At 37.4% G+C, this 16,469-nt stretch overlaps 1 protein-coding gene and 1 long non-coding RNA gene across 4 annotated transcripts in view; both read right to left on the bottom strand.

Moving 5' to 3' along the window:
* The window catches only part of LOC127866933 (mini-chromosome maintenance complex-binding protein-like), a 55,642-nt gene that overhangs the window by 29,195 nt on the left and 9,978 nt on the right, over positions 1 to 16,469 (bottom strand). The window contains exons 5-8 of the mRNA XM_052407798.1: positions 14,272 to 14,497; positions 13,122 to 13,195; positions 3,587 to 3,684; positions 462 to 628 (exon numbers count right to left, since the gene is read on the bottom strand). Coding sequence (XP_052263758.1) covers positions 462 to 628; positions 3,587 to 3,684; positions 13,122 to 13,195; positions 14,272 to 14,497 — 565 coding nt within the window. The remainder of the gene's footprint in view (positions 1 to 461; positions 629 to 3,586; positions 3,685 to 13,121; positions 13,196 to 14,271; positions 14,498 to 16,469) is intronic.
* On the bottom strand, positions 10,298 to 11,860 carry LOC127866937 (uncharacterized). Of its 3 annotated transcripts, none has more exons than XR_008043170.1 (4): positions 11,424 to 11,652; positions 10,938 to 11,133; positions 10,656 to 10,792; positions 10,298 to 10,367 (listed from the first exon to the last, which is right to left on the bottom strand). It is a non-coding gene; the product is annotated as an uncharacterized LOC127866937 (long non-coding RNA). The 3 variants fall into 3 exon arrangements; XR_008043169.1 differs by lacking the exon at positions 10,298 to 10,367 and adding an exon at positions 11,663 to 11,860 and having other exon boundaries at positions 10,530 to 10,792; positions 11,424 to 11,517; XR_008043168.1 differs by lacking the exon at positions 10,298 to 10,367 and having other exon boundaries at positions 10,530 to 10,792.

The following is a 16,469-nucleotide window of genomic DNA, read 5'->3' as shown; positions in this document are numbered from 1 at the left end:
AGGCTCTTAATCAAAACCCTAGTCCTCAGATTTGTATTTCAGCACTATACCAAATGAGCTAGCTGGCCTGGTTTTCAAATCAAAGGCACTTCAACCAAGATAGATTAACCACAGTGATTTTGTTTGCTTAATATTTTACAGCCTGTGCCTTTAATTGCGAAAAATAGCCTCCTAAATATTGAAATTGGGAAAAATGAAACATTATTAATATGATTATAAATAACAGTATTCAAATTGTTTATATATGCATGATAAACTTTATTTACAACTTTATATTATTAAGTACCAGGGCATTATATTGTAGTTAAATAAACTCAATAAACCAATTATTGAGTTTATTTGGAAAGTTTGGCTTATTTTTTGGAAAAAAATGTGACTTTTTGCTATTGGGAAACAGTCTGTAAGAGGTTGTAATTTGGGCAAACCAGTCACTTAACTGTTACAACTAAAATCAAGCACACCTGTACTGTACTCCTCAGTTCCAGTGTTTGGCACTAGAGGGTTGACATGTGCCAAGTGATTGCACAATACAGCATGGAGGCGTGGCACCAGGGAGGGGGGTGGGGCATGGGCGTGAAGCTCCTCTATAGACTCCTCAACTCCACCCAGGAGCGGGTGATCTCCATCCCTATACAACACAAATATGACAATGAAGGTTTATGTTTGTTGGGATTAATAGCTGTATTTAATAGCACTTAAAAGAGATTTGTACACATTACATTTTTCCTGAGAAAGTTAAACAATTCTTGTAAGTTAAACAGTTACAAGAGCAAAAAATCTCAACATAGGAAAATGGGGCTTAAAGAAGGTCTCTTCTTAGGGAAAATCAAGATTTTGCGAAAAGTGTCCTCCCTGATCAGCCAGTGAGAATTGCACAGGCTAATATGGAACAACACTTTATGCACATGCATTTAGCCCCATTTCCCCAGATCAAGGCTCATATAGATATGCTGTTATAATGACAACTGCAATATTTGAATCACATAATCAAACAAGAGATTGCCAAGCAATATGGTCCCCAACCCGTGAAACTCCACCAGTCAGTATTTTTTTATTTTACATTTGTTGCCATAGCAACCACAATTTTTGACGTAGGAACAAAATGAATTGATGTGCATAATCTCCATATTGCCATCTGTCCATGTTTCAAGTTTCATGAAACAAGAGGGCCTGAAATGCCCAAAGTCGCTCACCTGAGATAATAAGATATTATTGGGACAAATCTTCTGACCAAGTTTCATGAAGACCGCCCCTTGGAAGCCATGTTTTTCAAGCAAACATAATTATTTTCGAACTCATCTAAGATATAATTGAGAACAATTTTCTGACCAAATTTCATGAAGATTGGACAATAAATGTGGCCTCTAGAGTGTTAACAAGGTTTTACTATAGCCATATAAGGAAAAATGCCCCGCCCCCTGGCGGCCATGATTTTCAATCAAAGGGCAATATTTTTGTTTACTCTTCTAAGATTTTATTGGGATGAATCTTCTGACCAAGTTTTATGAAGATTGGACAATAAATGTGGCCTCTAGAGTGTTAACAAGATTTTACTACAACCAAATAAGGAAAAATGCCCCGCCCCTTGACAGCCATGTTTTTCAAACAAAGGTTACCATTTTCAAACTCATCCAACATATCATTGGGACAAATCTTCTGACCAAGTTTCACGAAGATCGGAAAATAAATGTGGCCTCTAGAGTGTTAACAAGGTTTTACTATAGCCATATAAGGAAAAATGCCCTGCCCCCTGGTGGCCATGTTTTTTAACCAACCGGCATTATTTTCGAACTCTTCCAAGATATTATTGGGATGAATCTTCTGACCAAGTTTCATGAAGATTGGACAATAAATGTGGCCTCTAGAGTGTTAACAAGATTTTACTATAGCCAAATATAGCCATATAAGGAAAAATGCACCGCCCGTTGGCAGCCATGTTTTTCAAGCAAAGGTTACCATTTTTAAACTCATCCAAGATATCATTGGAAAAAAATCTGATGAGCAAGTTTCATGAAGATCGGAAAATAAATGTGGACTCTAGAGTGTTAACAAGGTTTTACTATTGCCATATAAGGAAAAATGCCCCGCCCCCTGGCAGCCATGTTTTTCAACCAACCGGCATAATTTTCAAACTCGTCCAAGATATTATTGGGATGAATCTTCTAACCAAGTTTAATGAAGATCAGACAATAAATGTAGCCTCTAGCGTGTTAACAAGATTTTACTATAGCCATATATAGCCATATAAGGAAAAATGACCCGCCCCTTGGCAGTAATGTTTTTCAAGCAAACGTTACCATTTTCGAACTCAACCGTCATATCCAGAAAACACATGTTCTGACCAAATTTCATGAAGATTGGACCATAAATGTGACTTCTAGAGTGTTCACATGTTTTCACTATATACATATAGAGAAAATTGCCCCGCCCCCTGGCGGCCATGTTTTTTCACCGATCTGGACCATTTTCGAACTCGTCCGAGATATCAATGAGACCAATGTTTCCACCAAGTTTCATGATGATTGGGCAAAATTGTGACTTCTAGAGTGTTCACAAGGTTTCTCTATAGCCATATAAGGAATACTGCCCCGCCCCCTGGTGGCCATGTTTTTCAACGGACCGGAACCATTTTTGAACTTACTAACATATAATTTAGACAAACATTTTGACAAAGTTACATGAAGATTTGGCATCAAATGTGACTTCTACAGTGTTCGCAAGGTTTTTCTTTTTTTGACCTTGTGACCTCGTTTTTGACTCAGCATGACCCAGTTTCAAACTCAGTCGAGGTATCAATGGGACATATGTTCTGGCCAAGTTTCATGAAGATCGGAAAATAAATGTGGCCTCTAGAGTGTTCACAAGGCGAGATTTTGACGACGCACGACGGACAAAAGGCGATCACAAAAGTTCACCATGAGCACGTTGTGCTCAGGTGAGCTAAAAATATGAAGAACTTTTTAAGTTATCGCATGATCCAGAAAAGTGTGATGGACTGACAGACTGACACACAGAGCACAAACCGTAAGTCCCCTCCGGTTTCACCAGTAGGGGACATTAACCTACACACACTTACTGTTCCTGGGCAGGCTAAGACAATCTTAGCACTACACCAGTGCAGAAACTGAAGATTGCCATCATGGAGTCTGAGTAAGACTGAATGGCTTCAGAATAATTTGACATTGTCATGATATTCATTTCAATCACAGATATGAGCCTCACTCTGTGAAAAGATGATTTAATGCATGTGTGTAAAGTGTTTCCGCCTGAACTAGATTTTGCTAAGAAGAGACTTTCTTGAAATGAAAAATCATAAAAGCAGAAAGTGTCATCCCTGGGACGACACTTTAAGCACATGAATAAAAACCCCTTTTCACAGAGCACGGGGCATATATATGCACTGTTGAGTATCACAAACATTACATACATGCTTTTCCACAGGAGACATTTTAACCACTAAACATCGAGTCATACAAGCAATAAGAATTCAATTGAATTTCGCAACCCAAAGCTATAATGTATCTACTGAAGGTAGAAACTACCGGTAGTCCATCATAAATGAGGCTAAGATGGGATTTCTACATACCCATTTCCCGGGAATATGGCAAGGGAAGGGTCTACAGACAATACCCCCACAAACTCAACCACATCGTTGACCTTGTAACTGTCTATGTCATCATACACCTGCAGGATAGGCATAGGAAAAGTTAGTTTATAATTCCCCCCATTGGTGCAAAAAGGTACCATGTAACATTAAAATCAAAAGGCACATGGTACCTTTTTGCACCAATAGGGTGAATTATAGCGAACACTTGCTCATATTAACCCTTTCCCACTCAGAAGCAAAGTAAAAATGGCTCTGTGCAAACAAGCATAAAACCAGAACAGCCTGCAAGTAACTCGCAATGCGAGTAACTCGCAATGCGAGTAACTCGCAGTCTGTTCAGCCTTTATGCTGTTTGCTGCTCACCAGTATATAAGGTTTGGAGATCAAGTCTCAAAACCTTTAATCTAGTAAGAAAGGTCTTAAATTAAATATAACTTTCTAAGGGACTACAAATGCATGAAAATACGTATCTAAGTGGTAAAGGGTTAACACTGGAATAAATAACAGTCTTTTTTATTAATAATCATGCAGCTCTATGAAAACCTTTACTTACTGCAACAAACAGCACAGCATGAAATTTATTTCTTATCCGGTGTTTTGCAACATGCCTTAGTTTGATTTGTACTTGTCCTACATCAAAGTAGTGCTTGTTTTATAGACAAAGGCATTCTTAAGCTAGCATTTATTAACAATACTTCTTGCCATAGCAATGTTATTGCTAAAATGGATTTTTTTTATATTCAACATAACATCCAGGGTAAATAAATTATACAGTTTATCAACCAGTTACGATAATCAGCAGTTCCGATTAATTTGTATTTAATTTTCCATAATGCCCCAATAAAAACAAAATGATAAGTGTCTAAGGTATACATTAGGTAAAGGAATGAATTAACAAAGTTTTAGCAAGAAAGCTTTTGTATTATGCTTACAGAGGGGGGATAAATGCGGCAAAAAGTTAACCCGAACTGATTGAATAAGTTATGTTTTAAAATGTGCATATGGATATAGAAGGCTTTATTATTTTCAAATAAACTTTTTGCTGATTGAAATAAAATGCCATGACAAAGTTTTGAAATACTAATTCTGTAAGTTGAATGATTTTAAATAATTTTCCGAAGGGTGAACTTTAATTGGCTATTTTTGACCAAAAAAAAATGTACATGCCGTCTGGCCTAACCTGTTATCATACAAAATAAATTTTACCCTTTATTTTTACATCTTCTCACATTGACACTAAATAACGAAAGAAATTATTGTGGTGAAAAGAACTAACGTTTTTTACTGGGTGATTCTAAACTGGTTGACTGACTGTAGTGTACTATAATAGTTTTTAGAGAGAAATTACAAGTCTACAAAAAAAAGCCAATATTGTGCTGAATTCTAGACGCTGGTTGTTCCCAGAAAGATTGTAATATTATTTCAAAGAGTTCCCATCAGATTGAACAAATATATTGTATGTAGTGAAGAAAATATGATCCCGTAGTTCATACAATCCCAGGCTATGATTTGAAATCAGGTATCTATGCATTAAACCGTAACCACTTAGATACGTTTTTGGACGTGTTTGTAGTGCCTTAGAAAGTAATATTAAATTTAAGACCTTTTTTTACTAGATTCAAGTTTTTTATGCTTCATTTCCAACATTTAGATACTGATGAGAAGCAAACAGCATAAAGCCTGAACAGACTGCTAGTTACTCACAGGCTGTTCTGGTTTTATGCTGTTTTGGTTTTATGCAGTTTGCACAGAGATTTCACTTTGTTTCTGAGTGCGAAACGGTTAACAGGCTTGGCGAAATTGGAAAAAAACTGCCGGTCATCCGGACAGGCATTTCAGAAAATGTGCCGGTCCGGAGAAAATTTAGCCGGACCGAAAAAACAACAACAACACAACTATGTACATTAAGATAAACCCTTTTTTTCTCAGAAAAATCGGAAAAAAACGCATCGTACCGAAGTATGAGCGTCCTAGAAACTGGTCCATATTCCGTGTTTTGTTGAATTCTCAAATGCGCATAATTAAATTTGTATTCCGAAACACTCTTCCCAATTTAATTTTTACTCGACGTTATCACATTCTTCAAATAAACTGCAAATGTACAGTGTGTTTTAATCCTTTCTCTCCAGAAAAGCGCGCGCAAATTATTCCCTACATGTACAACGTCACGTCAAACGCATGGAAAGCGTGCGTGTATTAAATTTCTGTTAAATGTTTCGTGGTAAATTTAAATAGAATGATATCGCGAAGAATGTGTGAGTGTTGTGAAAACACGCTTAGCGGTTTTACTGACCCTGTGTAGACTGCGATGTTTTAACAAAAGGGATTAAAATGTGCGAAAGCAGTTGCCGATTTTGTGAGTTTGAAGTAGGTGTTGTGTAACCAGTTGGATTTGCTAATTGTACGTAACAAACTTATTGCACACATCAACACAATGAGCGATTTCATTTTCATGATGTAGACTGTAGTAAAGGGTTTGCTCTTCGAATTTTCAACTTTGAAAAAATATGATATGTTTGCATTCATTGCACATTTATTTTGCCGGTCACAAGGACCGACATTCTGGTTAAACCTGCCGGACCAAATGAAAATTTGCCGGTCAGGACCGACGGACCGGCAATTTCGCCAAGCCTGGGTTAAGCTTCATTACACTATCTTGACACATTTATCTTTAGCTATACGCAAAAAGACTTGATGAAACAAGAGCACTTCCAAAACACAGGATGAAGAATCACGTGACTTTGTGAAGTTCCTCCTTTTAACTTTAATGGATGTAAACACCACAGTATTTCATATAACTTTTTCAAACAAATTTTCTTTAGAATTTCAACTAGTGCATAAAAGACAGATTTTTTTATTATACCTCATTTTTATTGACAATGTTAAACTCCCATAGGCCATCCTGACATAGAAATACTGTCAGACCAAGCGGGAAAAAATTTACTGTCCAAAAAATACTGCCATCCGCTACCTTAGCAATCACGTGCAGAATGTCACTATGATTGTCCGCGCACTGTTTATGAATGAAGACGGCGTCATTTGATTTCCATTGTTGTGGTGACGTCACGTTTTCCAGGAAAATTGTTTGAAGTTACTTTGTTACTGTTAGACTTAGAAAACACTTTAAGAGACATACGGAATATTACGCTAGTAAAATGTTCCAAGAGTTTGTATCAGTCGAGTGGCTTGTGTGATGACGTAGCACACGAGAGGAGCCTAGAGTGTGATGCGAAATAGCACAAGCTACGAGACTGATACAAACTCTTGGAACAATTGACTAGAGTAATATTCCTTTTATTACATACAACAACTAACAACAAACAGTTAACAATTGTATTTTTTTGCTTTAACAAAACTGACAAAACAATGTCTAAAACAGTACGCCATAGTTTATTTAAGACGCGTATAAATACAGTTTATTTAAATTAACGTGTAAACATTTGAACCGGGAAAACACAGGTTTCCGACACGCTTACCTTAATGACATTGTTAATCCAATGTTTATAACAATTAAGTTGACAATTTTAATCCAATGTTTATAACAAAAATGTTGAAACGATATGAACTGCCACTTCTATTTCTTCCATGTCTTTATCGAAACTTAGTTTTAACCACACTATCCCCTCATGATAGTAAGTAAGTGTACCAAGTTTGAATGCAATAGCATTGATACTTTATGAGAAGTGGACCTAAACGCAAAACTTAACCGGGCGCCGACGCCGACACAGACGCCGACACCAAAGTAATGACAATAGCTCATTTTTTTTCTTCAAAAAATAGATGAGCTAACAAAATGAATAAAACAATTTTTTCCTTAAAATAGGTGGTATTTGTTCTCTCTTATTCTAAATACAATGTAAATGGTTTGCACGGAGAATGGGTTTTTTCGACTCCAAACTCATTCGCGATTAAATTTACGTGCACCTTTACTCTTCGACACTTCCAATACCCGAATTTTCTCATTTAACGTTAATACTTTCCGTTTTCACATTTTAATTTCTGCATGTAAGCTTATATATATCTGACTCGATTATGGTACATAGGGAAATAAATAAAACACCTTGATTGAAAACTAAATAAACACGCCTGATTGGAAAATTTGCTAACACAAACTAAATAGCATAATAACAATTACATTTTTAATGAACAAATTTCGCTACATGTTACCGATTAATAGTTTAATTTTTACACCTCTTGAGAACACTGTGAAAATGTTTGTCGCGTCAGCGCATTGTTTCTGCAATAAAATCGGCGATCAAATTTGTCACTTAATGTCCCAGATAGTAAACTCTTTAACACGTAGACTGTTGGCAATACCTCACTGTATTATTCGACACCAAAAATTGATACGCAGTAAGCAGGGATCATATTTTCCAGCAACATCAATCGGTCCGGATATAAATGGGGAAAAGTATCCGAAAATGTGTATCCGAAATCATGACAAATTACGTTAAAATATATACCATTGATTTTGCCATTCATGAAGGTGGTATAATACATGTACAAGTAAAATTCCCTTAGGCAGTTTTTTTTAAACGGAACGAGTTTTCTCAACTGGTTTAATCATTTGGTATTTCATTGTTGTTTCGTGTGCTGTTTTATCAGACTTTTTTCATCGTTGTCAATATTATTAATCTGTGTAAGTCTATACCGATGTTTTAAATTGTTGTCGACTCGATAATAGCTTACAAACATGCACTGAACCAATCAAATGTCTGTGAGTAGGTTGGCTACTGACAACAACAAACCAAATAATTAAGAAATACTTTGTTGTCAAATAAACCACGGCCGATAGTTTAGATGCGTAGGGATTTAATCACGAGAACGAAGCATTTGAAACCACGCATCTAATTTTCCGGTCGTGAGTTATTCAACAACAAAGTATAAAGTACACGAATTAATACGATTCTAACACGGTTTTACTAAAGATTTATTCGATGCATATTATTTTTCTTGTGTACTCTTTATGTGAAGTTCCGCCCATAAAAATAACTTTCGGCTGTTCTGTCCATCAGATCCGCGACGTTCATTCATAATTATATTACCGGATTATTACGCTGGTGGAAAATGTATCGGCATGTTTTGTTTAATTACAGTGCGTGCATTCAGACGCGTCTTTTCAGATGCGTCTTTAATCCGCTGTTCACAAGTTTTTTATTCTTGGTCTGACGTGCAATAAACCGGTCCTGATCACACCTAATCGAGATAAGAATGTCATTAGGGTGTGTTAGCATGTACACTGTGTAATCGATTTCATGACATGGGAATCGGACCGACTGTTTGGGATTTTCAATCGGTCTTTCATGACCCCAATCGGTCTAGGACCGACAAAACCGAAAAAATATGATCCCTGGCAGTAAGCATTAACACCGGTCAGAACCGGTCATCGAGACAAAGGAAAATGGCTGGTGTGAAATCAAAACAAAGGTGTAATCATTCATGTTATCGGCTTAGATAAACAATCAACACTGATTTGTCCCTGAACGGTCAACAGATTTACCACTTTTACCTTAAAGCGGTCGCTTAATTCAAGACTCGGGCATCAAAATACACTAAAATCAGCGGTCGCTGGTCGCCTAAGACAAAAATTGCTTAATACAATATGAAAATATAGTTTAAACGCTCGGGCGGGATTTAAAGTGGTCGCATAAGACAAAAGTCGCTTAATTCAAGTGGTCGCAAGCACAAGATTGACTGTATTGTGTTTCGTCACAGAAATGACGTCACCCGATGTACTACTTAATATATTCATTAAATGGGTCGAAAAAAGTAGTCCGGCTAGTATGGTAATACGGAATCAGAAAACAGTGAATAGCATAATACAGGATTTATTTCAACGATTAATACAACCTGTATTTTGTTAAAAGCATTTAACAGGTATATAATAAATACTTAATACTGTTTAACTATTGAATTGTTATTTTCTGTGATAAGAAATTGACTGTGTTAACCAGTGTACTTTTATTACTGTTATCAAAATATTAATGGTTGCTAATTGCTGAAATTAAATACAATTATTGAATATTAAAATTGTTCATGGCTCATATAAATTGTTCATGTTTGAATAGTTTTTTCGGTATAATAAAATAAATATTACATGTCTGACAGGGTGACAGTAAATTTGTCAACGGTTGACAGTATTTCCTCAAGTTGACAAATTTACTGTCACCCTGTCAGCCATGTAATATTTTTATGATGTTGCTTATGGCAATGTTAAATACATCAGAATTACTTTAATAATTACTTAAATTATTTACTAGAATCTTGTTCAAAATTCGATTTTTACTACATGGTTATGCTTCACGCAACGTGAAATTTTGTCACCGATTTCAGAAGTATTCAAGGATATATTCTTATACCTTAAGATATCAGCACAAACTGCAAGAAAAACTGTCTTTTATGCACTAAAGATTTTTCAAAATGTATTTCAACAAGCAAATTCGTTGAATTGATATCCCCCGCCAATATGCTTCTGGACACAAAATGTTATATTTGACACTCAAACAAGGGCTGTTTGTAAAACATGCATGCCCCCCATATGGGCTCTCCGTTGAAGTGACAGCCATTGTGTGAATATGTTTTTTGTCACTGTGACCTTGACCTTTGACCTAGTGACATGAAAATCTATAGGGTCATCTGCCAATCATGATCAATGTACCTATGAAGTTTCATGATCCTAGCCATAAGCGTTCTTGAGTTATCATCCAGAAACCATTTTACTATTTTGGGTCACCGTGACCTTGACCTTTGACCTAGTGACCTCAAAATCAATAGGGGTCATCTGCGAGTCATGATCAATCTACCTATCAAGTTTCATGATCCTAGGAATAAGCGTTCTTCAGTTATCATCCGGAAACCATTTTACTATTTCATGTCACTGTAACCTTGATCTGACCTAGTGACTTGAAAATCAATAGGGGTCAACTGCGAGTCATGATCAATCTACCTATCAAGTTTCATGATCCTAGGCCTAAGCGTTCTTGAGTTATCATACGGAAACCATTATACTATTTCGGGTCACCGTGACCTTGACCTTTGACCTTGTGACCTGAAAATCAATAGGGGTCATCTGCCAGCCATTATCAATCTACCTACGAAGTTTCATGATCCTAGGCATAAGCGTTCTTGAGTTATCATCCGGAAACCATTTTACTATTTCATGTCACTGTGACCTTGACCTTTGACCTAGTGACTTGAAAATCAATAGGGGTCATCTGCGAGTCATGATCAATCTACCTATCAAATTTCATGATCCTAGGCCTAAGCGTTCTTGAGTTATCATCTGGAAACCATTTTACTATTTTGGGTCATTGTGACCTTGACCTTTGACCTAGTGACCTGAAAATCAATAGGGGTCATCTGCGAGTCATGATCAATCTACCTATCAAGTTTCATGATCCTAGGCCTAAGCGTTCTTGAGTTATCATCCAGAAACCATTTTACTATTTCGGTTCACCGTGACCTTGACCTTTGACCTTGTGACCTGAAAATCAATAGGGGTCATCTGCCAGCCATTATCAATCTACCTACGAAGTTTCATGATCCTAGGCATAAGCGTTTTTGAGTTATCATCCGGAAACCATTTTACTATTTCATGTCACTGTGACCTTGACCTTTGACCTAGTGACTTGAAAATCAATAGGGGTCATCTGCGAGTCATGATCAATCTACCTATCAAGTTTCATGATCCTAGGCCTAAGCGTTCTTGAGTTATCATTCGGAAACCATTATACTATTTCGGGTCACCGTGACCTTGACCTTTGACCTTGTGACCTGAAAATCAATAGGGGTCATCTGCCAGCCATTATCAATCTACCTACGAAGTTTCATGATCCTAGGCATAAGCGTTCTTGAGTTATCATCCGGAAACCATTTTACTATTTCATGTCACTGTGACCTTGACCTTTGACCTAGTGACTTGAAAATCAATAGGGGTCATCTGCGAGTCATGATCAATCTACCTATCAAGTTTCATGATCCTAGGCCTAAGCGTTCTTGAGTTATCATCTGGAAACCATTTTACTATTTTGGGTCATTGTGACCTTGACCTTTGACCTAGTGACCTGAAAATCAATAGGGGTCATCTGCGAGTCATGATCAATCTACCTATCAAGTTTCATAATCCTAGGCCTAAGCGTTCTTGAGTTATCATCCGGAAACCATTTTACTATTTCGGTTCACCGTGACCTTGACCTTTGACCTGGTGACCTCAAAATCAATAGGGGTCATCTGCGAGTCATGACCAATGTACCTATGAAGTTTCATGGCTCTAGGCATAAGTTTTCTTGAGTTATCATCCAGAAACCACCTGGTGGACGGACCGACAGACCGACATGAGCAAAGCAATATACCCCCTCTTCTTCAAAGGGGGGCATAAAAAGCATTTTTTCAAGATACAAAGGGCCATAACTCCGTTATTAACAGATGGTGTGCATTATCCTCTTATCCATATATATACTCCTACCCAGTTTCAATGAAATCCGCCAAAGCACTTCCAAGGTACGGCTCCGGACGGGCGGAAAGACGGGCGGATAGACCAACGCTAAAACAATATCCCTCCGCCTATGGCGGGGGATAACTTTGGTTATTTGCAAAACAGCTCTCAACTTTTTTTATTTGATAATTTAATATACATTTTATGTCAGTGACCTGCTATAAAGAATGTGAAGACATAATTGATTGTGTTTGAATTGCTTTAATATCCATTAATAAATGACAGTAATGGTTGTGACACGAATGTTCATTATTTTCTTGTGGTAAAAAATTGACCTCTAACCTCCTAATGTGACCATGACCTTCAAGGTAGGGAGAGGGGAAATACAATGGACTGGTCTCACGTTGGTTTTACATTTGCGCCAAGTTTTTTTCATATCAATTCATGTATGGCTAGGTCACGGCTCACACAGGAATTTGTTAACACTCCTGAAGACTGAAAGTGTGCATGCTATATGCTGCCTTCTTCGAACGGGGCGTAAACCCTGCTTTTATTGGATACATGTTTCTGATAAACCAACTAACAGGAAAACACCACATTGAACACTGATGCTGGGGAGGTTAATAGCTTGCCTTTTCTTTCAAAAGTTCAGCATTACAGAAAGGTAAACAAGAAACCGTCGGAGACGGGTGATGCTCCCCACAGGTTTTTTATGTCACAATATTGCACTATATATTCAGATAAAAGGAAACGTCTTGAGGGCACAGTAGTTGGGGGGACAATAATTTTTTTATAGAAAATTTCAATGGGCCATAACTCTGTGAAAAATCATCTGACCAGAACCCGCTGATAATATGCACATCTCTTGGTAGTGAAGCTTCCCATAAAGTTTCATTGAATTCCGGTCATTAGTTGCCGAGAAATACCCCGGACAAAAATTGTGCACGGACGGACAGACAGACGCACACACGGACAGACGAAGCGGCGACTATATGCTCCCCCCAAAATTTATTTTGGGGGAGCATAAAAATTAAAGAACAAGTCATTGGATGCTGGGTTGTGGATAGCAAGTTAACTTACCTTAACAATGCAAGCTGGTCCAGTTTCCGATGGCAACGGGAAATTCAGGTCAGAAATCTTGGAACTACCAGGTTCTAGAGAAATAGTGTTTGTCTTTAAGCAGTTAGTTTAGTTTAAACCTTTTTATTAAAGCTCAATTGCATAGAAAGCCTTAGGCTTATTTAAAACGCTCTTGAGTCTGTTTCCTGGGACTAGAACTAGTACTTGGTGTATAGGGGGGAGATCCAAGTAACGCTCCCACAGTGGAGATTGTACCCGTGACCTCCCGATCGCTAGGCTGTTTTTAAGCAGTTATGACAGTTCTTTTAATGAAATCTATATTACACTGCGGGTGCAGTTTTGAATAAATGAAAGCTTGTCAGAATTTATTTTTTTTAGAGGTCAGTGACCTTGACCTTTGACTTAGTGACCCCAAAATGGGTGTGGCGTGTAGACCTCATCAAGGTGCATCTACATATGAAGTTTCAAAGTTGTAGGTGGAAGCACTTTGATTTTAGAGCCAATTTTAAGGTTTTAGCACAACTCGGACGTCGGACGACGAGCTGGCTATGACAATACCTCGGCTTTCTCCGAAAACAGCCGAGCTAAAAGCAAGCTCAATGCTTTCTAATTACAAACAGAAACAAGATGTGTTTGTGAAACACAATGTCCCCCTATATGATGTTTGACCTTGAAGGATGACCTTTACCTTGTGAAGGATGACCTTGACCTTTCACCACTCAAAACGTGCAGCTCCATGAGATACACATGCATGCCAAATATCAAGTTGCTATCTTCAATATTGCAAAAGTATTCATAAAATGAGCGATTTTGGCCACATATATTTGACCTCTGACCTTGAAGGATGACCTTGACCTTTCACCACTCAAAATGTGCAGCTTCATGAGATACACATGCATGCCAAATATGAAGTTGCTATCTTCAATATAGCAAAAGTTATTGCAAAATGTTAAAGTTGGCGCAAACAGACCAACAGACAGACAGGGCAAAAACAATATGTCCCCCACTACTATAGTGGGGGACATAAAAACTAAAAAACTCCTAGTTGAATTTGTATAGTTATATTTAAATGATCAATTATTTCTAGGTTTATTTTGTCAAATGGAACAAAACTGTGACCTTATATTTAAAATAAACAACACAATTCTACCACTTTTATTGGTTTGCTTCCTCTTGATTTCAATGGAATCTGTTTCCATTATGTCTGTGTCCCCAACTACACTGGAAAATGGTTGACCTTGACAACTGTCTTCAGAATTGTCCACAGGGGACGTTTCCATGGTTTCGTTATTGTCCCGGTTACGCTTGCACCGCATCGGGGTCTGGGAGGTAGAAGGGTAGCACTTGGTTTTCACTTTGCTCATGTCAGTATTAGCGTTAAGTCAGTTAAGGAATACAATATTCAATCAAAACTGCATGTGTTTTCAGCAATAATTCTCAAGAAACAAGAGGGCCTGAAAGGCCCAAAGTCGCTCACCTGAAATTCAAAGGAACTGACCTGTTCTGTGCAGCCCAAGATGTCATTAGAACAAATGTTCTTACCAACTTTCAAGAATAGTGAACATCCTGGTGGCAATGTTTTTTAACAGACTGGATACATTTTCGTACACATCCAAAATATCATCAAAACAAATATTTTGACCCAAGTTTCATGACGACTTGACAAAAAATGTGACTTAAAAGAATGTTAACAAGTTTTACAATAGCCATATAAGCAAAAATGCCCCGCCCCCTGGTGGCCATGTTTTTCAACCAAATGAAACAATTTTTCAACTCGTCCAAGATATCATTGGGACAATTCTTGTGACCAAGTTTCATGAAGATCAGACAATAAATGTGGCCTCTAGAGTGTTAAATAACAAGGTTTTACTATAGTCATATAGCCATATAAGGAAAAATGCACCACCCACTGGTGCCCATGTTTTTCAACCAACCAATCTATTTTTCAACTCATCCAAGATATAATTGGGACAAATCTTCTGACCAAGTTTCATGATGGTCAGACAATATATGTGGAATCTAGAGTGTTAACAAGGTTTTACTATGGCCATGTAAGGACAAATGCCCCGCCCCCTGGTGTACATGTTTTTCAACCAAACCAAACCATTTTTAAACTCGTCCAAGATACGATTAGGATGAATCTTCTAACAAAGTTTCATGAAGATCGAACAATAAATGTGGCCTCTAAATAGAGCTGCAACGATTCACCAACACCTCGATTCGATTTGATTTCGATTTCAGACACTCCGATACCGATTTTTTCGATTCCATTCATCTTCAAACCTAGTTTTATCATATATTCACTCTTATGCCTCAAAATTAACATTTCTGTTCAAATGTGATTTCAATAAAACACATAAAAAAGAAAAGCAAATTAGGAATTTTAATATAAAAACTTCTGACTAGAAGATTGTGTTGATTACACAATAATATAAAAAATAAATAATCATAAGAACGTATCTGGAATCAGTTGAATGGTAGTACTATCACATAATACTTTTACCCGAAACCGCAATAACCGTGTCTACCATTGTGACATGACAGCATCACCTGTTACCTGTAGGACAAATCACATTCTCTAATAAACTTAACAAAATTCCAACAGAAATAGAACTACTTTTCTGGCTCGCGACTTCAGTAGTTGCACTTGTGCGACCTCTTAGTCTTGCTAAATCAACGTTATGTTTGCGTTTGACATGTTGCATTAGATTAGTGGTTGAGCCGGACTTTGCGTACGCCACATCCGTTAAGCACAGTTTACACTTTGCTTTATTGATAGGGCTACCATCCCGAAACCCAAAATACTGCCACACTTTTGATTTTAGCTTCTTAGGCACATCTGATAATTTCAATTTGTCGGCAACAACTTGTTCAGCCATTTTGACGCTTTTTCCGAAAGTAGAAAGGAACGCGCTTATTGATTGGATGACTAAAGTAATAAGCAACCAATCCACGGGTCGTAATTACAGGTAAACATAAAACCTTCACCTTCCCGTATCAATAGTTAGAATACAGCGTGCTTTACATATCTAGATATATATATGTATATATGTTAAAGAATCGAATCGAATTTGGTAGGTTTGGTATCGTAACCGAATCGAAGCATTTCGAATCGATTTTCAATGAATCGGATCGAATCGTTGCAGCTCTACCTCTAAAGTTTTACTAAAACCATATATAGCCATATAAGGAACAAGAGTGCCAAACTGTCACAAGACACGGCCAATTGAATTAATGGACTAAGGTAAAAGACACAATGGTGATTGTTTTAAAAGCACTAAGTGACTCTGTGACCTATTTTTTGATCCGGCATGACCCATGTTCGAACTTTACCTAGATATCCAGGTT

The sequence above is a fragment of the Dreissena polymorpha genome, chromosome 2 (genome assembly GCF_020536995.1).
Source record: "Dreissena polymorpha isolate Duluth1 chromosome 2, UMN_Dpol_1.0, whole genome shotgun sequence".
Lineage (NCBI taxonomy): Eukaryota > Metazoa > Mollusca > Bivalvia > Myida > Dreissenidae > Dreissena > Dreissena polymorpha.
Note: the sequence above shows the minus strand (reverse complement) of the source record. Positions and strands in the feature narration are given on the sequence as shown.